General features: G+C 39.7%; 2 protein-coding genes across 9 annotated transcripts in view; both read left to right on the forward strand.

Moving 5' to 3' along the window:
• Positions 1-3,187, forward strand: part of pik3cb (phosphatidylinositol-4,5-bisphosphate 3-kinase, catalytic subunit beta) — a 41,800-nt gene extending 38,613 nt beyond the window's left edge. For both annotated transcript variants that reach the window (XM_056756880.1, XM_056756879.1), the window contains exons 21-24: positions 44-167; positions 275-420; positions 516-648; positions 1,568-3,187. In XM_056756880.1, coding sequence (XP_056612858.1) covers positions 44-167; positions 275-420; positions 516-648; positions 1,568-1,699 — 535 coding nt within the window. In that variant the 3' untranslated portion in view covers positions 1,700-3,187. The remainder of the gene's footprint in view (positions 1-43; positions 168-274; positions 421-515; positions 649-1,567) is intronic.
• Positions 3,188-3,651: 464 nt separating this feature from the next.
• LOC130428570 (period circadian protein homolog 2-like) lies at positions 3,652-24,297 on the forward strand. Of its 7 annotated transcripts, none has more exons than XM_056756710.1 (24): positions 3,652-3,774; positions 4,055-4,131; positions 4,409-4,802; positions 6,363-6,455; positions 6,893-7,047; positions 7,135-7,256; positions 7,534-7,735; positions 9,935-9,986; positions 10,067-10,209; positions 10,294-10,372; positions 10,593-10,699; positions 11,057-11,210; positions 11,336-11,444; positions 11,626-11,799; positions 15,470-15,560; positions 15,667-15,796; positions 15,872-15,996; positions 16,789-16,983; positions 17,199-17,435; positions 17,609-18,489; positions 18,572-18,734; positions 21,466-21,643; positions 21,806-21,959; positions 23,005-24,297. In XM_056756710.1, exons 3-24 carry the CDS (start codon positions 4,468-4,470, stop codon positions 23,143-23,145), a joined length of 4,020 nt encoding a protein of 1,339 aa, XP_056612688.1. In that variant the 5' UTR covers positions 3,652-3,774; positions 4,055-4,131; positions 4,409-4,467; the 3' UTR covers positions 23,146-24,297. The 7 variants fall into 7 exon arrangements, 6 of the variants coding, with proteins under 6 accessions (XP_056612688.1, XP_056612690.1, XP_056612691.1 ...); XM_056756712.1 differs by having other exon boundaries at positions 21,809-21,959; XM_056756713.1 differs by having other exon boundaries at positions 17,199-17,429.

Here is a 24,297-nt window from a genome sequence, read left to right on the forward strand (position 1 = left end):
CTGTTCGAGCCAAAAACTGACTGCCGATGTTTTCTTCAAATAGTGATGCTTTGGAGAAAGCTGTTGAAGAGTTCACTCTCTCGTGTGCCGGTTATTGTGTTGCCACCTACGTCTTGGGCATTGGTGATCGCCATAGTGACAACATCATGGTTCGCAGTACAGGTCAGGTAAGTACTACAGAACTTTGGAAAAGTGAAGCCACAACATTTCACTCATAATATTGTGGCAATTAATGTTTATTATAACCTGATTTGCACGTCTGTATGCATTTCAGCTCTTCCACATAGACTTCGGCCATATTCTGGGAAACTTCAAGTCTAAGTTTGGCATCAAGCGCGAACGCGTTCCTTTCATCCTCACTCACGACTTCATCCACGTGATTCAACAGGGCAAAACCAGCAACACGGAGAAATTTGGAAAGTTCGTTATTTTTGTGCATTTCTTTTTTATTCCTTGTTTATTCCTTTTTATTCCCACCCGTTATGACTATTACACAATACTGTGTGTATGTGTAGTTTTAGGCAGTACTGCGAAGAGGCGTATCTGATTCTGAGGAGAAATGGAAACTTGTTTATCACGCTCTTTGCTCTGATGCTGACAGCAGGCCTGCCAGAGCTCACGTCTGTCAAAGATATCCAGTATTTAAAGGTAACCTGACACATGCAGTTACAAGAAATCACTCTCTACTCATATGATTTTTCTTTATCACTGGAACAACAAAAGCGATGTTTAGAAAACTGTACAGACTCTTTATACAGCAGAATCGAATAATGGGACAATTTGAAGCTGTATTTGATTGCTTTTTAGAATAACACTGCATCCTTACCAAACGTGATGCGATGAGATTCCTGTGATAAGCAATTCGGTTTTTTTGAACGCAAAAAGGGGGCGGGACACGTCAATCAATCACAAAACACAGCCATCAAACAGTTTTTCACAGTCCCTGCACCCTCACACGCTGCAGCTGAAGAGTGCACGTAGAGAGTTGCGTCCTGTTCTCATGATGCCTCACCGGACGCTATTGTATAATTTCAGAATCTAAACGTATGTTAGCAAACATCTATAGTCTGTCCTCATCCTCGTTTGGCGATTAAAATTCATGAGGTGCAGAATTTACATCGAATGAGATTGTTGTGTGGGCGGAGCTGTCAGCCGCAATGTCCCAGAAATAGAAACCCATCGCGGAGCACTGTCGCTGCTGCTTAGTACAGACTCTTATTAACATTTTATCACGTGTCGCCGTGTTGCATAGCGTTTGGTTAGAACAAATTTAATCGTAAATTCATCAAAACTGTAAACTAAAAGAATAGAATTAAAAATCTAAAACAAATCAAATTACTTTATAGGATCCTCAATATAGTCAAACCCAAATGTGCTAATATGTTCTATTGCTATTGTTGGATTAGTTGATGCTTTTTAAACAGTATTAAAACTACATTTCATGCCTAGACATGAAAAAATGTTAAGATCATAAGAAATATTTCAATACATTGACCTCAAACTTTTGATCTGCACTGAAAAGTGCACCCTTTAAAAGCACTGCAGTAATGTAATGTGTGTTTTGTAGGACTCTCTGGCGTTGGGTAAAACGGACGAGGAAGCCCTTAAACAGTTTCGGCAGAAGTTTGATGAAGCTTTGAGGGAAAGTTGGACCACCAAAGTCAACTGGATGGCTCACAATGTGGCTCACCCTTCCTAACCCTTCCAAATCAACTCACGTCAGGGTACTCAAGAAATACAATAAACTACAGTTTATTTATAATCGTAGTGTATGACGACATCCCATGGAACAATGATTTGAAACGTGGTGAAGAGATCCACAGTTTCTACAGCTCTTGGATATCAACCCCTTCACGACATTGCAGAATCAGACGGAATAGTCTTAAAGAAGGGAACAAAGGAGAGAATTTTCATTGACGAGTCGTTACGGTTCAAATAGTGATGTCCTGGATTATGTGATCCAGTTTGTGCAGCGTTCGGAATAGGCAGGTTTCGACCTTTTGACATACAGTATAGCTGTGACACAATGCACTGGGACGAATGGACCAATCACAGCACAAGCTAAGAAGTGCATCTTATCAGACCAATCCGACAGCCTAACTGCGCAAGAAATGTTTTAATTTCTATGTAGAGTTTTTTTTTTGGTATGTGCCGGACTACTTTATTATGATGAATTATCTTCAAAACACTGGATTCATGTTGTAAGACTTTATTGGTTTTTAGCGTTTTAATAATAAAGCACTGTTCCTGTAAGCGCCATCTCTACTTTTACTTTATAGTGGGAATTGCTGTATTGAACAGTTGTGGAGATAGCACAAACATATATTTTCCCTGAGGATCATTTGAACTGAAACACTGTCTGGGTAAATATCCCTCTACTCTTTTCTCCGTGTTGAGCTTTGTAGCCCTCAAATACAACTCGACACTCCATTGTACCCAAACCTGGTTTATGGTACAGTTGAAGGAATTGGACAAATTGAGGTACCTGATGTTGAGATTGCCTTTGAAATGATTGGTTATTTACCATTTCTGTTTCGGCACAAAATACAGAGAGTAGTAAAAAGGGGATGTAAAAAGTCTTGCTGTTCTGTCACAGTCTACTGATCGTGCTGGCAATAGTATTCACTGTTGTATTTTTTTTAACCCACAGACCGTAATGAATCAATGTTTTGTACTACTGATAACATGATTTATGTATCTAGTGCTGCTTCGGCTCTTGGCGGAGATGTATAAATGCAGGGTGCTTGACACTGAGAGCAAATGTCTGTTTTATGAATGAGAGGAAAGAACTACTGTGACATGATGAGATTATTTAAAGCAGGGCCATATTTTTAAAACCAACATTGAGAGAATTATTGACAGGTTTCCTGTGCTGTGATGGCAGTATATATAAGAGAAAGATATGCATCTGTAATATAAGTGAGATTTTATACTAAAGCAGGATATGCCTGAATGTCCACTGTTTCTTTTCCTGTGATATTTAGGGGAGGTTTCAAGTCCTCTATTTGACAGTGCAATAAGCAAAGTTAAATGTATAACTATACATATATAATGAGTGTGTGCTGTTGCTCATGCTGCTGTATGTTACGCCACTGATTTTTGATTTATTTCACAAACTTTTAATACAGGCTTTGCTCTGTCTTGTCCATTTCATAGAAATGCTATTAAAGTTATTTTCATTCAACTCTGTTATTTTGACCTTTTTTGCTGAACTATAACATTGCCTAGATTGACTCGGATTACCTTTTACCTAAAAGCAAAAATGCATAGTATATTAAATGTCAACGAAACGTTTAATATTACAGAAATGTTCGTCTTTACTTTTCCAAATATAACATTGGTATGACGCGGGGGCCGTAGGCATAACACGCGATCATATTTCTCTTTATATAATGCAGTGACGGGTCTCTGTCGTCAATTTCCTGCGGTAACTGTCCACCAGTCGCTAGCGTAACAACAATAACAGCATGGAATTCCACGTGCGGCGCTGTGACGATTTATATAAAGAGACTGACAGCTGAATCCACCAATGAAAGGCGATTTGCGTCACTCAACTGCGTTTCCCATGGAGACCCTAGTGTGGCAACCAATGGGGAGATAGAAGGGGAGGGGCCGGTATTGAGGTCAGCGCGTCATACCCTCCCTCCTCCAGTAACAGTGAGGTAATCGGTGCCGCTGGAGCCTCTACAGAATGTCAGGATTTCTTATCGAGAGGGACAAATGTGACTGAGGAAAATATCTGGAATAAAACGTTGCTTAAACGCGGTCTTGCAGGTTAGTGACATTACACTTGTTTTTATTCTCACTATTGTTCAATATATATGTTGCGTAACTCTCAACGTACCGCGCACGCGCGAACTTTTGATCGTTTGATTCAATACAGTATTCTTATATTTTGGCGTTGGCTGATTGTTATTCACCGTAAACACAATAGGAGACGTGTTTTACCTGTTTCTGTGTGTATGACAGTTTAAAAGTGTGATAAAATACAATGTGTCGGTGGTAGCACGACTTTTACAAAACTGTGTCAGTGTAACTTAACTGTGCATTGCAGGTCAACGTGTGTGTGGTAGAAGACGTACAGAGGGGAGCAGTTTGGGCAGAAAATAAAACCAATAGCTTTAATATTTTGTAAGATTTACATCAATATTAATTTTATTTATGTAGTCTTCCCAATGTATAGTAATGTTTTCCTTTCTGTGTTTGTATTAATGTATTCATGGCATTGTTAAATCCAGTCCATAAAGAGCAGATCATTTATAATTATGCAACACAAAGGCCAAGATTTCAGAATCTATAGTGCTTTTGACTAAAATCACTGTGAAATTAAGATTGTGTGGGGTCATTATTAAAACTTTTTGAATTGACTTTCTCAGCCTGATTTATATTTGCAACTTTGTGTTTACAGTTACCACGTGCAATGGGGTCAGGTGACCTTGAACTGCTATTAAACCTCTGACCTTGTCCATGTCAGGTGAGACTGAGCCAAAGCCCTACCTGTACAGGGCTGTGTCCGAAGCAGAGGAGCCTGAATCCCTGTCTGGCTCCATGTCTCATCTGCACCATATGGGCGGGGCCTCAGAGGGCAGCGACAGCAGTCATGACACACCCCTTTCTCCGAGACCCCATACCCAGATGCATGAAGATCTGGAGATGGGCGGAAACTGCTCCAGTGGAAGTGGCACAGAGTCTCACAGCAACGAATCGCACAGTAATGAATCTCGCGGAAACGAGTCTGTGGGCAGTACCAGCGGAAGCGGAAAGGACTCTGCCTTCATGGCATCATCGGGGAGTAACAAGAGGTGAGATGGGCAATTCTGTGAAAATGTCAACCTTACTATGGAAAATATTTTTTTTACCAACTGTTTCACAATGCTTACAGCAGAGATATGAACATTTGGTGGTTTAAATACCGATTTGAGGTCTCTGTTCAAGTATTTCAATGTTTTGTTTTATTTTTAGTGCATGATTTTTATTAGTCAGGTAAGTGCCATTATCGGGATTGTCACATCCATAACGCTACATATTCCTCATAAATGGACAGATGAAAATTCAAATAAAGCAACTATTTGATGTTCTATAAAGAGGCATCACTTCTCCATTCATTAGTTACTATTGCTTCAGGTTCACTAAAATCCTACAAAGTTTGTCCTCTCCCAATAACCGTGTCCTTTTTTGTCACATCCATAATGCTTGTTTATTTCCCTTTTTTATGATAGAAATTTGTTTATAGACTGACATTTTTCTGATATCAATAATTTTCTGATATCAAAAAGGGTTTAGTAAAATATAAACAAGATGGTTCAATACATTCTTAACAAATGCATTCTCTGAGCATTTTTATGTCATGTCCATGAAGCTACAACAACAAGTGTAGCACTGTCACGTAGTTCTTAAAGGGGTCAAATGGTGCTAATAAGTGTTTTTCTGTGTCTTTGATGTGTAATAAGTTGCCCATGCATGCATGTATAAGACACGTTAAATTGCAAAAATGAAAGTGTCGGAACAAAAGGTTCTCTCTAAAAGCGAATGCTCACCCAGACCGGCCTGAAACACCTCCTCTAACCACACCCCCACAAATCTACGTCAGTTCGTGGTATGATTTGAGTAAGACCGCCCAAATGTATTCGCAGGTAAGATGGGCGTACCTATCAGTTCAATTGCTTCGGAAATATGACAAGAAGCGTTACATTTCTGTCACATGCTTGCAGTATTCGACCAGTCACAACGCACTGGTTAACTGGCCAATCATAGCATACCTCACTTTTAAGAGCGATGAGCTTTTGTAAAAAATCTATGCGTTTCAGAGAGGCGGGGCAAAGAGGAGATACAAACATGCACAGTATCTAGAAAATACAGCGTTTTTTTCCTTAAATCGTGTATACATATTGTATTACATCTTAAACAAACCCTAATATTAATTTCAGCTGTGTCATATGACCCCTTTAGCTAGGTGCTTAAGTGAAGAGCAAACGGTAAAAAAGTAAGCATTCATCAAAAGAAGTTTTTAAATATTAGTGCCTTAACACAATTAATAAACTAAAATGCGTGGCAAAATATGTGTTACATTATGTAGCCTGTTAATTTAAGCATAATATAAATAATGATAAGAAAGAAAGACCAAATTTAACCCCAATGTACTGAATAGTCTTGAGTCAAGAGTTGTTCTGTCCTGTGGTAAACCTGAAGTTGATTGTCAGTCCATTCTGACTCTCAATCCTACCTTTAGTTTAAAATATGGACAAAAGCCAGTAATCTTGCAAAGAATAAAAGATGACGTACGTTACTGGAAATAACAGCTTGACCTCTTGCCATCAATTCTCCTTTCAATTTGTGTTTTTCTTCTCTGCTTTCTGCTGTAGCTCAAACTCTCAAAGTCTGTCCCCTCCCAGCAGTAACGATGCTTTCAGCCTGGTCAGTTCAGAGCAAGACAACCCGTCCACCAGCGGCTGCAGGTAAACTGCCAACAACCATCACTGTACTGTATAGGAAAACTGAAAGGAGTATGATGTTTTTAGATCCATTTTTTGCACTTTTTACAGTGAAAAACAAGAATATGAAAACTATATTTAAATTTACATATGTGCATTCAACAGATCAAGGGGCAGTTTCCCAGATGGGGCTTAAGACTAGTCCCAGACCAAATTAAATGTTAGGGGTGTCTTGCATTGACATATCTTAAAATATTTCTGTGGGATTTTTTTTCTTAAGATGCACACAGTCGTTTGCTTGTAAAGAATGTATCTAAAAATGTCTTAAATATCCTAGTTTAATTAAGGCCTAGTTCTGGTTTAAACTAATCCCGTCTGGGAAAACGCCCCCAAAAGTTAAATCAGACCTATACAAAAATCATGTGTAAAATTGAGATCTGTGTATGCCGTTGTTTATGCAGCAGTGAACAGTCTGCAAAGGCAAAGACCCAGAAAGAGCTTTTCAAGATGCTGAAGGAGCTGAAATATCACCTTCCACCCGACAAATGCAACAAGGGCCGGGCAAGCACGCTTCACGCTCTCAGATACGCCTTACGCTGTGTCAAACAAGTCAAAGGTCAGGAATGCTGAACATATGGAGAAATAAATCTAGGCTATGTTCACATGCTGTAAACGCTTTAAGCTTCTGTAACAACTTTTTCAGCCAACGAAGAGTACTATCAGATGCTCATGATCAATGACAGTCAGCCCTCAGGTCTGGATGTGTCCTCATACACTATTGAAGAAATCAACAGTATTACCTCAGAATACACCCTCAAAAATGCTGTAAGTAACACACGGAGCAAGGAGAAGAGACTGGATGTGTAGTTATCACGATGCGTTGTGCATATAATTTCTTATAAGCTTAATTTTACATAAAGAAAAGGCATGTTTGGCCTGAGAAAAATTACAAATAACTTATATTAAAAATACACAAGCTTGAATTATTTTACTATTTATACAAGATTCATGGTTTCGTGGTAACCTTAACAGATGCACAGCTCAATATCTCATTATATGGATAAAAAATTAAAGAATGTAAATAATGTACTTCTCATTAAAGGATATTTTTGCTGTTGCGGTGTCCCTCATCACGGGGAAGATCGTCTATATATCGGAGCAAGCGGCAGGAATACTAAACTGCAGGAAAGATGAGTTCAAAGACCGCAAGTTTGTGGAGTTTCTGATGCCTCGTGACTTTAGCGTATTCTACAGCTTCACCACACCATACAGACTGCCGTCCTGGAGCTTGTGTACCGGTACAGGTCAGTTTACACATACAGTATGAGCTGATCTACAAAGGCATAGTATCTACTTCACGCCACTACAGGTCACAAAACAGTAACGAAGGAGTAGCTTGATGTTGCTTTGAAGCAGCGTTGAACGATTGGAGTTGAGGTCTTACGCTGCTGATGGAAATCAAACTTGTATCTGAGATGACAAATTTTTGTAGGCTAGCCAAGAAGTAAGTGGTGGTTTCCTCGACCGAAAGCTTATGCCCTTTTCCCAAACGACTTTTGAAAGTTCGCAAAAAATAAGATCTGTGATTAACGTCACCACCACCACCAATCCTCCGACAGCTTTCTCAAACTTTATCAAAAACGTGTTCCCTGGCAAGTTATTACTCCGTGACTGAATCAATGAAAATGATTTTAGACATTTGTGGCCATGTTGCATTATTTCTGAGAGTTATATTCTCAATGACGTCTCGATGTCCCCACCAAAGAAAAAGTTGATTTTAGAAACCGTTTTGAAGACACAATAAAGGTTTAAAAAAATCACCAGAGGGTTATAACTGGTGTGTTTTATGCATAGACTGTATAAAATATGGACGTAGTGTCTGTGACGTCATAGCTGAGGCACCTTGTTTGCTGAAACCACTTGTCACTCTAGTGGCCCCTCACCTAATTTGCAGAATTTTAAGGCTTAATATAAGTTAAACAGGTGAGTTATAAAAAAAATCACCCTCCTCACAGTTGTCATGAAGGGTAAAATTAGCATTCTAGACCAAAATAATTTTTGTACCAGGCTGATAACATGTTTTTTTCTGCTGAAAAGTTGCCAATTTTAACATGGAGCTCTATGAGGTTCTGCTCTCTTTTGGAGCCAGTCTCTAGCAGCAAGTCGATAAATTGCAATCAAAGTCACTTGCGTGTTGGCTTCGAAAGATAGACCGGAAGGTTGCCCCTCAGTTTTATGTCGTAGATTAAAACATGAAAATATTTAGAGGTTTTGTTAGCCAAAGAGCTTATATTAGGCGATTTACCAAATACCATTTAAAAAAACCTAGACTTTGGGGCGATGGAACCGTAAATCTTAAAATGATAACTCGCTTCCAGGGTTTGGTTAAAAAATACATCATCTCTGCAATACTCAGTTGACTCTTCGCAAAGCCCGACATCAGCCAAAGCGCTCACATTGCACTAAAGAATATTAATTATTTATATAATATTTATATTTTTGTTATTTATCATGAAATAATAATTTCTGAAAAAAAATAACGTGTACTTTCAGCCAAAAGCAATATGAAAGTCTGCGATATGCATTTGAAGTATACAGTATATTAAGTATGTGAAAGTGATCAAAGATCATCGCTCTACCATAACATATTGTTATACATAACATATACATAACGTCTGGATAGCACCATTGGTTTCTGACATGTTTAGGCAATGGGTGAAACTGTGATTATGAGCATAAAGATCAAATTTGACCTCCGATTATATTCTGGCAGTGTTGATGAGATGAAGTCCTTCAGCGCGGATCATATGACAGTCTACGAGCTAAAACTCTGGACAAGTCTTCTTGTCGGAGTCTGTTTTAAGAAGTCTTAGTTGTTGTACATTCTAAAAACTAAGATTTCACAGCGACATGATTATCATGTTCCTACAGTGTGACAAAAAGGGCTTTTTAAAACCGCAAAATGCCCAGCCAGTTAAACTCTATAGTCCCTGTCGTTCACAAGTGGTTTTGCTAGTTTCAGCCCAACGCAGTTCTCTTTTTCCCATCTAGCTCCATGTTGTTTAAATAGCAAATGCATTTGTGCCATTTGTTGTCTAAAAAAAGGCGTTTCAGGCGTGTTGCTATTTTGAGGAACACAACTCCAACTTGGTCTAAAGTCATATGCACAATATGTTTTTGGTTATATTTTCGTTTTGAGGCTTTCACACATTAGTGTGATTTTTTTTCCAAGTTTAGTTCATAACAGGGCACAGAAAAATCGCTAATGTGAAAGCTGTCAAGTGAACCCGGGTACGCACCTGGCTACCGAACCTGAGACTACCTGAAGGAGGTGGTCTGAGTTCGGTTGCTCTCGAACTGTGCTGGGGTTCGCATGAATATGAAAGCGACACAGACCCGGGTGCGCACTTGTTAAGGAAGAAAAGTGACCTGCGCATGCGTTTAAGCATATTAGGATGTATTTCGAATTCACGCTCATGCTATTGTTTTTCGCTGTTTTTCAGAGTCATCATCTACTGAATTCATGCCGGAGAAATCTTTCTTCTGTCGCATCGGGTGGGAGGCTTTAATCAATCTACAAGTAAATTCAGTTTGAAAGGGTTATTGTTTGTTTACGGTCTTCTATGTGTGCGTAGCGGTGGTAAAGAGAAGGAAGGAGATCTCAAGTACTATCCCTTCAGGATGACTCCGTATCTGATGAAGGTCCAGGACTTTGAGCTTTCCGAGGAACATTTCTGTTGTCTCATACTAGCTGAGAGAGTTCACTCTGGATATGAAGGTAGTTACATTTACATTTATGATAACAATTGACGCTGCAACGTTTTCTTGTGTAATGAAGTGTTTCTTTGATTTTACTTTGCAGCACCAAGAATTCCACCTGATAAGAGGATCTTCACCACAACACATACACCCAACTGTGTCTTTCAGGATGTAGATGAGAGGTTTGTGTGGACTGTAAATGCTCATCTGAATGAAACAGATCTCCTAAACGTCGTTTGGTTAATGATGAAGACTCCCTTGAATGTTTTCTTTAAAATCACATCTTATGGTTCTAGTAACTCTATAGAGAACATTGTAAAATCTTTGGTTTTATCTACATTTTTGTGTGACGCATAGCACATTACCCAAGTACATGTTGTGTGTATTTTCTTTACATTGCAGGGCAGTGCCTCTGTTAGGATACCTGCCCCAGGACCTGATTGGGACACCCTTGCTGTTACACCTCCACCCCAGTGACAGACCTCTCATGTTGGCAGTGCACCGGAAAAGTAAGAGTACAAAATCATTCATACCAAAGCAAAAATCTGAGTTAAAGGGTTTATTGTGTGTTTTGGTAAACAGGTAATGTATTTCGCCATGTGTTTCCTGTGAGACAAAGAAATCTTCCACAAGGGGGCGCCTTATGCCATATTTGTCCATCTCATGTATTCACATTTCTTGGAAATTTTGATTGATTGTGACCACTTACATGTTGAAATTTTGATCATTTTAATCCATTACATTATTTTTAAAGCGTTCGGTTTACATGAACCATCAAAATGAACCAAAGATCACTGTGTTGATGAGTGATATCGTAAAGTTAAGTATAGAGAATTTTTTTCACAAATTGCTTTTCTTTCCTGCAGTTCTGCAGTATGTTGGTCAGCCGTTCGATCACTCCTCCATCCGATTCTGTGTGAGGAATGGTGAATACATCACTTTAGATAGCAGCTGGTGTAGCTTCGTGAACCCCTGGAGCCGCAAAGTGTCCTTTGTAATGGGACGGCACAAAGTCCGCATGTAAGTCTTCATCTGAACATGCTCAAGGATGCACGTGAAGGACGTTTATCTGTGTTGATATAGTGAAATATATATTGATATTCAGTTCTAGTGTTCAATGTGTATTATTCTGTGAATGTGCGCAGTGGGGCGATGAACGAGGATGTGTTTTTAGCACCAGCGTTCACAGATGAAAAGATCATGGATTCAGATATACAGGAGATCACTGAACAGATTCACAGACTACTTCTGCAGGTACATCATTTTTCTCTTTCACGCAATACAAAAAAAAATATTTTATTTGCCTTAGAGCCAGGGATGAGTGCTAAATCTCGAGGGCCCGGTTAAAAAACACTTTATGGCAACATAGATTTTGGTAAAGCAGAAGTGATGTGTTTTGTAAAAAGTGCTACAAATAAACTTGTGTGTCTGGCAGCCGGTCCACAGCGTGGGCTCCAGTGGTTATGGTAGTCACGTCAGCAATGGTTCCCATGAGCACCTGCTGAGCATCGCGTCCTCTAGTGACAGTAATGGAAATAGCAAGGCTGCTAACATTGGAAACAGGAGTACTGAAAATACCGGAAAAGAGGAAGAGATAAAGATCAAACCGGTAATCCTCACTGAAACCTCTCATTCTTACACACAGACACTGATTTTAGTGCTCAGATGAACTGCATGAATATGTTGAATCATCCTAATGTATCCAGCATAAGAAATAAGCACATTAAAGGGATACTTCACCCAAAAAAGAAAATTCTGTCATCATTTACTCACCTTGGAGTTGTTCCAAATTTGATGAACACAGAGAAAGATATTTGGGCAATTCCAGCGTTATGACGTGACATTTTGCGTTATGGACGTTAAATAAAAATGCTCACAGAATGAATTTGTTACGATTATATTGAACAATCTATATTTTACTGAACCCTTGTTGATAGTCTAAACATAAAAAAGTCAGTCTATGAAAAAAAATCTATTAAAAAAGGGAAATAAACATGTGTTACGTATGTGACAAAAAAAGGACACAGTTTTTGGTACACGATAAACTTTGTAGGATTTCTGGCAAATAAAATGCACAATCCTGAAGCAATAATACCCAACGAATGGAGAAGGGATGACTCTTTGTAGAACATGAAATAGTTCCTTTATATAAATTTTCATGTGTCCATTTATGAGGAGTATGTAGCGTTATGAACGTGACAATCCTGAAAATGGCACTTACCTGACTATGAAAATCATGCACTAAAAATAAAACAAAAGAATTACAAATTTTAAGAGAGATCTCACATGGGTATTGAACCACCAGTTACCATTGGGTATCGACATCCGGTTCCATTTTAGAACCGGTTTCAAGATATCAAAGAACCGGGAATTCGATAGGACGCGCGCATTTCGGTTCTGTTTATCGATTCCTGACTTTTTCAATCACTAGCGAAGGTAGGAATTTACCATTTCACTGTCTGCCAGGACCTGCATCAAGGACCTTATTTCTTTATGCACACGCGCAGTTCATTACCATCGGGAATTGGCACTATGAATGGAGCAAACGTTCAAAAGTTTGGTTAAACTTTGTGAAAACAGATGATTTTATTGTCACATGCAACAAGTAAAGATATTTTGTGAAAGGGAGGAAGTTCCTCTAAAATGATGAAATGCGTCATTTATCTGAAGAAATGCACAGTGTTTAAGTCTCTCAGCCTCGAGTCCTCCTGCTACAACGCACCAGATAACTTACAGCTATTAGCTTTTCACACTTAGGTACAAAATATAGATAGCTCTTGCTGGAGCGACACCACTGCGGCGGTGGGAAATACAGGTAAGGGCCCCGGATGGGGCGACAGAGCTGCGACAGTGGGTTGCTGATACAGGTGGAAAGTTGGGAGCGGACTGGCGTTAACGAGTTTGGTTGATGAGGGTTTGATGTGCTTTTTTAATATGGGAACGGTCGGACTGAATGAAGCTCTTAAAGGCTTCTGAAGACTAACTCCCAGTGTTTGGATTTGGTGCTGGGAGAGTCCTTTTTGGGCCGCTATTGTAGCCGCTCTGATTTTGAAGGAGTGGCAGGAAAAGTTATCCACTGGGGGTGCCTGATTGGAACAAGACTAATTTGAGATGTTCCTGGAACCAAAAACGAGTGATGGGCCTGATGGAGTCGTCTACGAAAAGAGAGTCGGAGGGGATGGAGGTTTGTGTGCTTCTGAGCTGGAAGTAGGCATGGAGGGTTTGGTATGGTTGGAGAGATGATAAATAAAATATGTAAATTAGATGGCCTGTCTTTCTTTGGTCTGTCTTACTCTGTTTAATGAAGTAAGATATTGTGTTGTGGTCGATCACGAGAGATCTGAAACGGTGGGGATGGATATCCGGATTAAATTTGGATGTGGTGGTGCGTTCTGGACGTGTAAGGAAAGTGAAGAAAGATAGCAACCAGATAAGAAAGTTAACATAGCATCGAGTGTGCGGGAGGAGTGGATGGAGTGGTGGCCTCGGCAGAGAGTGTTAATGAAATAAGTTAGGATTTCGAGTGTTATGGGTTTTCTGGGGTCCGGGCAGGAGGGATGGGCTCTTTGGATGCCTCTAATGAGCATGGAGGTCTGAGAACTGGTTATTTGGGGTGAAAGTGATCCGAATATGAGTTTGTGAAAAAATTGTAATCCACTTAGGTCTTTAATGGAACTGGCAACAGTGCCGAGGACGAGGAAAACTGAGGGAAATTTAACAGCTGGGGGGCCACGTGGATGCGAACCTGCGACCTTGGTAATACCCTCCGAAACCAACAGATGAAGCTGCGTTGGTAAATAATGTGATATTGTCTGGGCGCAAAACCATGTCACTGTTTTCCATTGTTTCAGGAAAAGTTATCCACAAACTCAGCTCATTGCAGCACGAGTCAGTCAGGGATATCCGGTCCTCGAGTGTGTGGACGAAGGATGCGAGAGAGATTAAGTGGGAGATGAAAGAGCGGCCTTGCGGTATGATGTGCATGGCGAAATTTAGGTGGACGAAAATAGACTGCAACTCGCGATTAGAGCAGATAGGATTGACGAGGGAGGTGGCGACCAGAATAGTCCTGTTGATTTTCTCTTTAGGTAAAGAAGCCTGGAATTTAGATGAATCTAATTTAATGCCTAGAAATTCTGCATATGTGCTTGATCCCATGGTTTTTTCTTGTGCGAGGGGGATCCTGAGCATGGTGAAAAGATTTTGGACCGTTAAGAGGTGTGCCGCTGGAAAGGAGCTGAGGTGAGATGTTATTCAAAAATCGTCTAGCAGGTGGATGACGTGGGGGATTGTGTAGTTGTTGGATAAAATCCAACAGATCGATTCGCTGGGGGAGTGTATCGAGCACAGAAATAATACGCCCAACTAATTTTTTTTGACAAGTTGACCATGTTAAACATGAGAAGACAGCACGTTAAACATTGTAAAGAAGTCAGAATGCATGACACATTGTTGCAGGGCCGCTTTAAGCGTTTATTACCAGAAAGTTTTCTGATTGCTTTGCCTATTTGAATGATACGGAAAATGCCAAAGGGGTGTTCGGAAAATGGGCCTATCATGAAATTTGCATCAATTTCTCTTTTGATTAGACGATCAACAGTTTCTGGTTCGGGGGAGAGCGGACTGGAGATTAGCAGAAGTGAAGCTCTCGGATGGAAGGCTTTCGACACCGGGATTAAAGCCATTTGTGAGACCGGACAGCAGAAACTCTGTAAAGTTAGTGTCAGGGTTTTGTGACAAGAGATAGCGATTTCACTATTTATAGAGCTCGCTCTGATTTGGTAGGAAGGGTGGCGTGATTGCTAATGCCGGGCAGCTGTGTAATTATTTGCACATGCTCCTCTCGAACTTTGTTAATAAAAACATAATTCATAATTATAAAGTAATTTTTCCTACTCTTTGAGTCAATGGGTGTTAAGGTTAAGGTAATTTGGTAATAAGCATTTTTCCAAATATCTTTCTCTGTATTCACCAGAAAAAATACAATTTTTTACAGATTTGGAACAACTCGAAGGTGAGTAAATAATGATAGGATTTGAATTTTTGGGTGAAGTATCCGTTTAAAAAATGTTTGTTCACCTTACTATGTATTGCAACAAATGAGCATTTTGACAAAGGCTTCATCTGTTGATTATATCTTTGATCGAAGGAAAGATTGATCTAAAAAAAATCTCTCATGCTATCCCAGATGATGTGACTTTTGTCTAATTGGAACACTAACCATGAACTTGAAAATGACAGGAACCTCGTCATCTGAAAGGAGCGATTGTGTTTTTCAGAGGTCATTTCAGGAAATTTGTAAAGGGGTTCATCTGATGAAAGCACAGGACCAGCAGGGATCAAAAGCAGAACACACAAAGACCTCAGACAGTGAGTTCAAATCAACCCGTTTATTTTCCAAACACAAAACCCTACAAGAACGCATCATGAACTGGCTTGACATGCCTCTGTATGAGTATGTGCTATGTGTCCTCAGGAGGGTTCAAGTCTCCTGTTGTAAAGCAGAGAGACTCAGCACTAAGAGATGGACCCGCTGCAATGGAGGAACTCCAGGACCGCTCGGTGTACTCATACCAGCAGATAAGCTGCCTCGACAGTGTCATCAGGTTTGTTGCATTCGTACAATTGTAATCATATTAGGCTCTGAATATGCTTGCATTACTGAATTGTGTATCACACAGATATTTGGAGAGCTGTAACGTCCCAAATACAGTGAAGCGGAAGTACCAGTTCTCCTCAAGCAGCATCTCCTCAAACTCAGACGAGGACAGACATGCTTCCGGGGACAGTCTGCAGCAAACCGAGGGTAAAATGTGCACTTTTATATTTGAGGAGCTCAGACGCGAAAGCCGCTAAACATCACCTTATTAAAGTTAATGTTATTGACCACATGTTCTCCATGACCACAATACTGACAATAAATGCAAAAAAACATTAGATTTGTCAGTTCAGTTGTTATTTTAGAGCACAGGCTCTTCGTTCGTTCTTTCCTGCAGTCATCTACATTACTCATACATCACATTTAATGATCAAATAAATCTTTGGATGGGGAGATTTTTTGAAATTGGGGTTTTTACCAAATAAGCTTGCATGCACTTAGGGTCTGTGTCTACCGAGGTGTTTCTGCCGGCGTGCGGTGTGTTTTTACATTTAATCCCAACGGAAACACTGTTTTTTTTTAATAAAGGGGGCAGATGACGTTTTATTTACGTGCTCAGCGCTGGCCCACTCCAACCGAGTGCCCAGAGATGAAAAATGCTCAGCTTGGGGCAGAACGCTGCGAAAGCAGCGGCCGTTTTCAGCAGAGATCCTGCGGAGATATCCGCTCAAATTGAGCTATATATATATATATACAAGACTGGAGCCGCCTGGCAGAAGCCCCTCCCATGACGCAAATTCGCGTCTGTTTTGAAGTGAATTTCATGCATGAATGAAGCAAGTTAACTTAAAATGTTCAAGCGTCCAACTACGCGTGAATAGCTCGATTTATTTGCGCAAGTCGCGTTTGATGGGAACGCTCTATTAGAGAGCTTCGCATCTTAACTCATCATTTGTTAACAAAATTCTGTACACTGACAAATTTTGTTGTTGATTTTAGGTCCACAAATTAGGAAGATGCCGTCCTCTATGTCTATGAAGACGAATGACAAGCCTCCATCAGTTCCCGCCCCAGTTGTGGGAGGGCCTTTTTCGCCGTTGGACCTGCCCATCAAAGCGGACAGTGTCGTGTCTCAATGTTCCTACAGCAGCATAATTGTGCATGTGGGGGACAAGAAAACCCGACAAGAATCAGGTGCTGACTGGTGTTAAAACACACACGATCACAAGTTCTAGCCAAGTAATGCAAATTTAGCTTGCAGACATGGTACAAAAAGATTAAAGGATTGTGTTCCTTTCATAATATTAATGCACACAGACATTCAGAAGTACAAGGGATATTATATATATATACTGTATATTTTGATTGTCATATTTGCGATACCAAATGTTTCCATATGTTATTTGCAGACTACATTGAAGATCAGGCAGAAAGCCCCGCCCTCTCCACACCTATCAGCGTGGTTTCCCCGCCCACAGTGGAGCAGGAGGCCTATAGGAAACAGGGCCTCACGAAGCAAGTGCTGACAGCACATACGCAGAAAGAAGAGCAAGTGTTCCTCAACCGTTGCAAGAAGCTCTGTCACGCTCAGTCTCTCCGGAGAGATTGTCCACCGAGCATGCAGAGAAACAGAGCACAAGGTGAAGGTATGACACATGCTTAAACAAATCTATCCAGTGCACCTAAACGTTCCCTGTTTACACCACACAGACGGTCATTTGTGTTGGTTTCCATCACTGCATGCTGGTCTTTCCCAGTATATTTGAATCATTATTGTACTCTTTTTATTCTTTTCACTTTCTCACGTTGGGTATTCTAGGAGCTTGTGGGTCCACAGCGGTACCTGGTGTGCCTGGTACAGAGCCCATTGCCAAGAAGAGCTGGCGCACCAAAAAGTCAAAGAAGGCACGAACGAAACATCCCGACTTGCCGGATAACGCCGCGTCTCAGCACAGACCTCTCCCACCCCTGCAGGGTTTGAACCCAACATCCTGGTCCCCCTCAGAGACCTCACAGTCTGGACTCTCAGTCCCGATTCCCACCGTGGTTCCAGGGTATCCTTTGTATCCCATAGTCCCATCTGCCACCCCGGCTCAAACTCCTACGGGAACAACCAAGTCCCAGGGCGCTCAGGGCCTGCCCACTGCACCGGCCTACCCTCCTCCATTGGTCACGCCAGTTGTGGCGTTCGTTGTGCCCAGTTTTGTGCTGCCACATATAGGTACAGCACCTCGCTCTCCATTCTATGCTGACAGTGCTGTCTATCGACCTCAGCAGTCCTATAATACCCAGAATCCCTTTCAGCCCAAGCAGGCCTACAACACACAGCAGTCATTGCAACCTCAACCAGTCTACTCCACCCAACAAGTATTGCAACCCCAGCAAGCTTATTCCACCCCGCAGCTCATCCAAAATCCTCAAGAGTGTAGCGCACATCAGCCCAACAACGGCTTCGTTCCCCAACAGCCGTTTACACCACAAACACCTTTCCCATATGGAATGACATCGTGCCCCGAACCACCCATCGCAGAGTGTCCTCACTCTCCCCCGCTGTTCGAGTCCCGCTGTAGTTCTCCGTTGCAGCTGGACCTGCTTCAGATGGAAGAAAATCACAGTGCAGCGCCCTCATCCTCCACTCAGGGGAACTGCAGATCAGCACCGGAAAAAAATAACACGTTGGCACGGGATGGCTTACTGCAGGTAAAGAACTACACAACCGTCAAACGCGTCATGTGTCGGACTGGGTTCTGGCCTCTGATTTTTCTTTGGCTTCTCTTTTCAGGCGTGTAGGTCAGGTGACGGCCTTCATTGTGGCGATCACTCGTCATCCAGCAGCGTGCTGGAACTGTTGTTGCAGGAAGACTCTCATTCCGGCACCGACTCGGCCATCTCAGCATCTACGGGATTCACATCCAATGACTGCAACACATCCAACAGTGGCACAGGTGCTTATGCTTAACTCTGCTGGAATGTAATTCAATTACATGTATTCAAAAAAAAAAATGATAACACAATGAAACAAATTTTTGACACAATTGCTTCGTTTTAATTTTTACTGTTTCTTTATGAAGTGTAACAGGCTGAATACGAAAATCACATTATTTTTTTTACCATCAACAGTACTAAAAAAAAAAACACATTTATACATTTAGGTGTTATTACACGTAGGCAGAAATAACAAGGTACTGGCATAACACGGAACTCAAAACAACAGTTTAACACAACAGTTACTACAAATTGAAGGTTTAGCATCGCGATGCTACCGTAGCACTGGTACACCCTGCAACCCTAGAAATGAGTCTTTCTTAACTTTAGAAGTGTACATTTGATCGTCTTTGTCTTTTGTGACTAATAGTGTCCTCACAAACCAAGTTCTAGACGTAGTCACTCATCATCGCATCATTCCACCTTCTCTACAGAAGTTTCTTAAATTTTATGACAGTGACAATTGGAAAATAATTATTTAAATATGTGAATATTTTTACAGTTTCTGTTTATTTGCAATATGCCGATATATCCTAATTAATGCTATAAGTTCAAAATGTACTTGAGCTAAATATAGACATTGATTCTATATGAAAATAAAAATAAAATATTTAAGAACTATAAAAAGTTTGGACGAAGCGAAAATTAGTTACACTGTGTAGTTATTGGTAATTGAGACCTTTAAAGGAGTAGTTCATACAAAAATTCAAATATTTTCATAGTTTATTGATGCTATGCCAGATGAATAGGGATGGGTAACGGAACACGGTACTTAATCAGTCCCTGGGCTAAATTATTAAAGACTGAAGTATCGACAAGCTCTGATGTTAACGGTTCTGCTGTCGGTACTGGAGAAATTAAGAAAAACATTTCCTATTTCTTATTGCTAAATAAACATTACCTATTTCTTATTGCTAAATAAACATTACCTAGCACATTTTAACTGACCAACCATTTCTAATTTGCGATAATATTAAAGACATTAACCTCCATTTTCGATATTCGCAATCTCGCACGCAAAATGTCTGTCTGTCGCACACTACACAAAGCTCGCACGCACACAACACGAGAGCTCGCGCTTAATAGAGTGATAATCGCGGAGAGAATCAAACGGTCTAAAGTATGGTTACATTTCACTCGAGTGGATGCAGACAATGCTCGTTGCAACAAGTGCAACAAGATTTTTGCTTGTAAGAGCAGAAACACAAGCAATCTGGCTAAACATCTTTCAAAAGTGCATTATGTGGAGACCGAGAAATGCAAAGTTTTCGACTGCCTAGCTACTAGTTCATCATGCACGTCCTCAGGTTCGTATGCTGCCCTAGCATTCTTCCTAAATAACACCGCCATAAACATTGCATACGTTTTTTTAAATTAGTATGTAATCATTTAATAAACACACATCACATTAAAAAATAGCCTACATATAAATCTTTAGAGTATTTTTTACTGCAGTAGCCTAAATAAATCTTAAACATTAAAAATGCTTTCATAGTACTGCATTTAAAATGGATTGAATAATTATAAATTATGCTTAAGAAATGATAAAGCAGAGCTTACCTACAAATTAATTTGTAGTGATGAAATACATGAACTTTTTTGTGTGTGTACATTGCGAGAGGGTCCAAACCTGTATAAGTTTTAAGCCCAAACATGTCACACTGCACAGCCAGGACAAGACTATGATTTGAAATGACATCTGGGCATCTGATAGCAAGGATTTGAATTGCAAGTGTCTAAGGCATGAACCTGACAGGGCCTGTTGCTGATGCATGTGCTACTCTACACACATCACCATTTCGTTGTTATTATTATTAAACAACAACAACAAAAAGCACAAACAAACTTAGGCCCACATGCATTTTATTTTAATTGTCAATGAATAATAGGCGGGTATCAGTCATCTTTAAACTGCATTAACATACATAAATTGTGAAAACAACACAACAAAAACAAAAAGTACCGATAAGAGTACCGGATCGATAACTGGTATCAATAAAAGTAGTAATACCGTTAAAACCTTAACGATACCCATCCCTACATATAAATATGATTTTTAAATATAAATATCCATCAACTAATGTCCTATGAACTGAGCCATGTTCAGGCTCCAGACTTCATAAATATTCATCATAATCTTAATTCTTCAATTAACTTGGTAACATAAATGAAACGATGCGTTTGTGGAAAATTACTAATTTAAAAAGATTTAGCTAAACTGAAACTAAAATAAAATGGAAGTGGAATCAAATATGGCAGCACTTTGATCATCTTAAATCTCATTGCTTTCCGTGTTTCTCATAATGAAAACGAAAACGAATCATAAGACACGCTAGAACGATTTACTGGCATATTTGATTAAAGCAATCATTTGAATGTCTAGGAATTAAAATTTTGCTAAATAACTTCAAAGTGTGAATCACATTTTTACACATCTATCGTTTTGCTTCTAAAGAGATTTGGTAACACATTGTAGCCGTTTTGTTTTCTGATGTATACTGTACGTATTAGGACATAAATTGACAGCATTTTAATATAAATGTATTATATTATATATCTAGGATAAGATAAGGGTGAGTAAATTAGAAGGGAATCTTCCTTTTTGGCTTAACTATTTCTTTAACATTCAGCATACGCTCTAGAAACTAGAAAAGTATTTTCTCATTCTTTCTTTATCACGCTCCTTTGTAGGAAGCAACACAAGCAAGTATTTTGGCAGCGTGGACTCCTCAGAGAACAATCAGAGGAGGGACGAGACACAGAAGGACCACAGGGAGAATTTGGCTAAATATGTTCTTCAAGAGCCTGTATGGAGGCTTATGAACGAGGCTGATGACTGTGTCATGATGACATATCAGTTGCCGTCAAGGTGAGCGTCTCATCCTGTCTGCAGTTCCCCAACATTGACATTTGGATTGCAATAAAGTCCTACAGGTTTGAAACACAATTAGTGTTAGAAATGACAACACATCTGTTTATAGGTAAACTATTGCTTTAACTGTATTTGCCATATCTGTCATTTGTTTTGGAGCAGGGACATGGAAAATGTTTTGGGAGAAGATCGAGAGCGTCTGAGGTGTATGCTGAAGAATCAGCCGCATTTCTCTTCAGAACAGCGTAGAGAACTGATCGATCAACACCCCTGGATGAGGACAGGACGATTACCCAATGCCATCAACAACAAGGTGTGTACTGAATATGACTGTGAGCTGCAGTAGACTTCAGAATGTAGAGCAACAGTCTGACTCTTGTCTAATCAGAGCAGAACGCTAAGGATTTTATCTACCGGGCCCATTCGGGCAAGTGATCTTTAATTTTACTGGCTCGCCAAAAATTTTACTGGCCCCACAACAAAAAAGTTATAAATAAATAATATTGTCTAGTTATTTGCTTGTTGTTTTTTACCAATGTAATCTTAATAAACTAGGTTATGATACCATAAAAATTTTACTATAAATCACAGAAATTGAATGTATTATTAAAGACAACTAATTAATAAATGATAAACTAAGATCAAGTCATCAAAGTATATGCATTAGCACAATTAAATGTAATAAAGCAAACATAAAAAATAAACATAATCAGTGCTCCTCATGTGTATCAGATTGGTCTAGAAGTTTTCAGGTACAGAAATTAAATAATGTGAAATAACACTTTTATGGATTTCAATGTATAAATTAAATAAAAGTTAACCTTACCAACGTTGTAATTCAATCGTTCAGGAGCAGTGAGTGTTCTTTGTCTTTGTCCTTTTTTGTTTGATGAACATTAAAAACAGGGATGTTTATTATGCTGCTGCCCCTTTAAGAGATGCACGGATCTAATATATTGATACACATGAGTTCAACTTCATTTAAGACATAACGGATCACTTTTACAAGGATACTTGGTACTATGGGCATTTTGACATCATTTTGTGTGGATATGTCTGTTTAAGAGTAAGAAGACTTGAAAGAGAACTCAAATTCAGTATTTTGCGCGTTGTCTGAGATGAAGCTTTCCAGCCGCGCGCATATCTCAACAAACCCTGTTCAGAACAGAATCAAGTTCTCCTTTGAGTCTTCTTGAGAATATTTTAATAGGAAAGGCTTAATATCAAGCAAATGTTCTTTTTTCATGAAAAGGGCCATCGGGCAGGTCCTTATTGTTGAGGCCTACTAATGTTTGTTAATATAACTTTTAAACACTAAGTGGAGATGAACTAATGCTGTTGTCTCTCTGTCTGTGAAGGACTGCATGTACTGTGAGGATAATGCCCCTGCAACGCTAGAAGAGGACCTGTCTGACATGGAGTTGATCATTTTGGGAGAAATGGGACATAACAGAGCAGGGTCTCCATCACCGGAGGAGAGAGAACAGCCCAGTGGATAAACTATGTGATGACAATGTATTAACGTTGTCCTGTATTGGCCAGCAGAGGGCTGACGAATGTGTACACACACAAACAGAGTACATGGTCTTCTTTATTTGGGCTTAGGTGTGCACAAATATCCTTTGTTACTTGCTAATGATGATAAAAGTGTTCATGTTTGTACGTGTTAAAATGCAATAGGTAGCCGGCTGATAGGCCAAAGATATTCAGATAAACAGGCTCTGATTGTTGGAAACTGCTTACCATCTGACCACACTCTAAAATCTTTCATATGTAGCTCCACATGCTTTTGTCTCATTGGAATGATGCTCTGTGTTTACATCCGAAGTTTGTTTGTACCAATGTAACGTTTCAATAAGGTGTGGAGAATTTGGCGTAGTAGAAAAGATGTAATGCTATAATCCAAAACCTGGTCATGAAACCACTGTACTGTGAGTTTGGGGACCATTTGAGGCGAATGATGCACTGCCAACAATGACTGGTCCATCCATGTCTTCTTGCCAGGACATGCACAGGGTATATTTGTTTGGAGGTTTTCTGGGACGTGCAATCATGGGAATTTATATTTTTAAGATTTATTTTGTAGGTCATCTCATCTTTTGTCTCTTGATTATTCAGATGTTTTAATCATCTTTCAGTGATGTCATTGGTATGTTTGCTCTGAAGAAGGTTGAAGTTATGCACATGATTTTGGAACCGGCCCTCTGTTTCAGTCTCCTCAAACCAAAGTACAGATCTTTTGACAGTCTGCCCGATGTCATTTTTGTCACAAAGTTTTTAACAGTGTTACTGAAAGTCCCAAGGCTGCAACGTGCAAATAGGTAAAATGTGTTTACATTTTTTAACAGCTGGTCCACAAGGTGGCAACACTTTCACGCCAAGCATACTTTAAAAAGCTTGAGGACCTGAGTGTGTTTTTTTGGATGAATGAAAGTATGATATTGAAGATAAGCCATATAAGGTTTGATCATTCAGATCACTTTATTCACATTGAGATATCTTCATTTTCTTTTATTTCTTCAAGCTTTTCTTGATATTCTTCATGGTCATGTCACTTTTATTCAGATTTGTTTACATTTTCTTTTTATGTATTTATTTGAATGTAGGAAACAAACTTGTCACAATATTCTTATCTTGTAATAAAAAGAGAT

The sequence above is a fragment of the Triplophysa dalaica genome, chromosome 9 (assembly GCF_015846415.1).
Source record: "Triplophysa dalaica isolate WHDGS20190420 chromosome 9, ASM1584641v1, whole genome shotgun sequence".
NCBI classification, from domain to species: Eukaryota; Metazoa; Chordata; class Actinopteri; order Cypriniformes; family Nemacheilidae; genus Triplophysa; species Triplophysa dalaica.

Coding starts and splice junctions, on each gene's coding strand:
- LOC130428570 (XM_056756710.1), top strand. CDS start 4,468: ATGTCAGGTGAGACTGAGCCAAAGCCCTACCTGTACAGGGCTGTGTCC. Junction 15,797..15,871: donor TGCCTCGACAGTGTCATCAG/GTTTGTTGCATT, acceptor TGTATCACACAG/ATATTTGGAGAGCTGTAACG. Junction 21,960..23,004: donor CCAATGCCATCAACAACAAG/GTGTGTACTGAA, acceptor CTGTCTGTGAAG/GACTGCATGTACTGTGAGGA.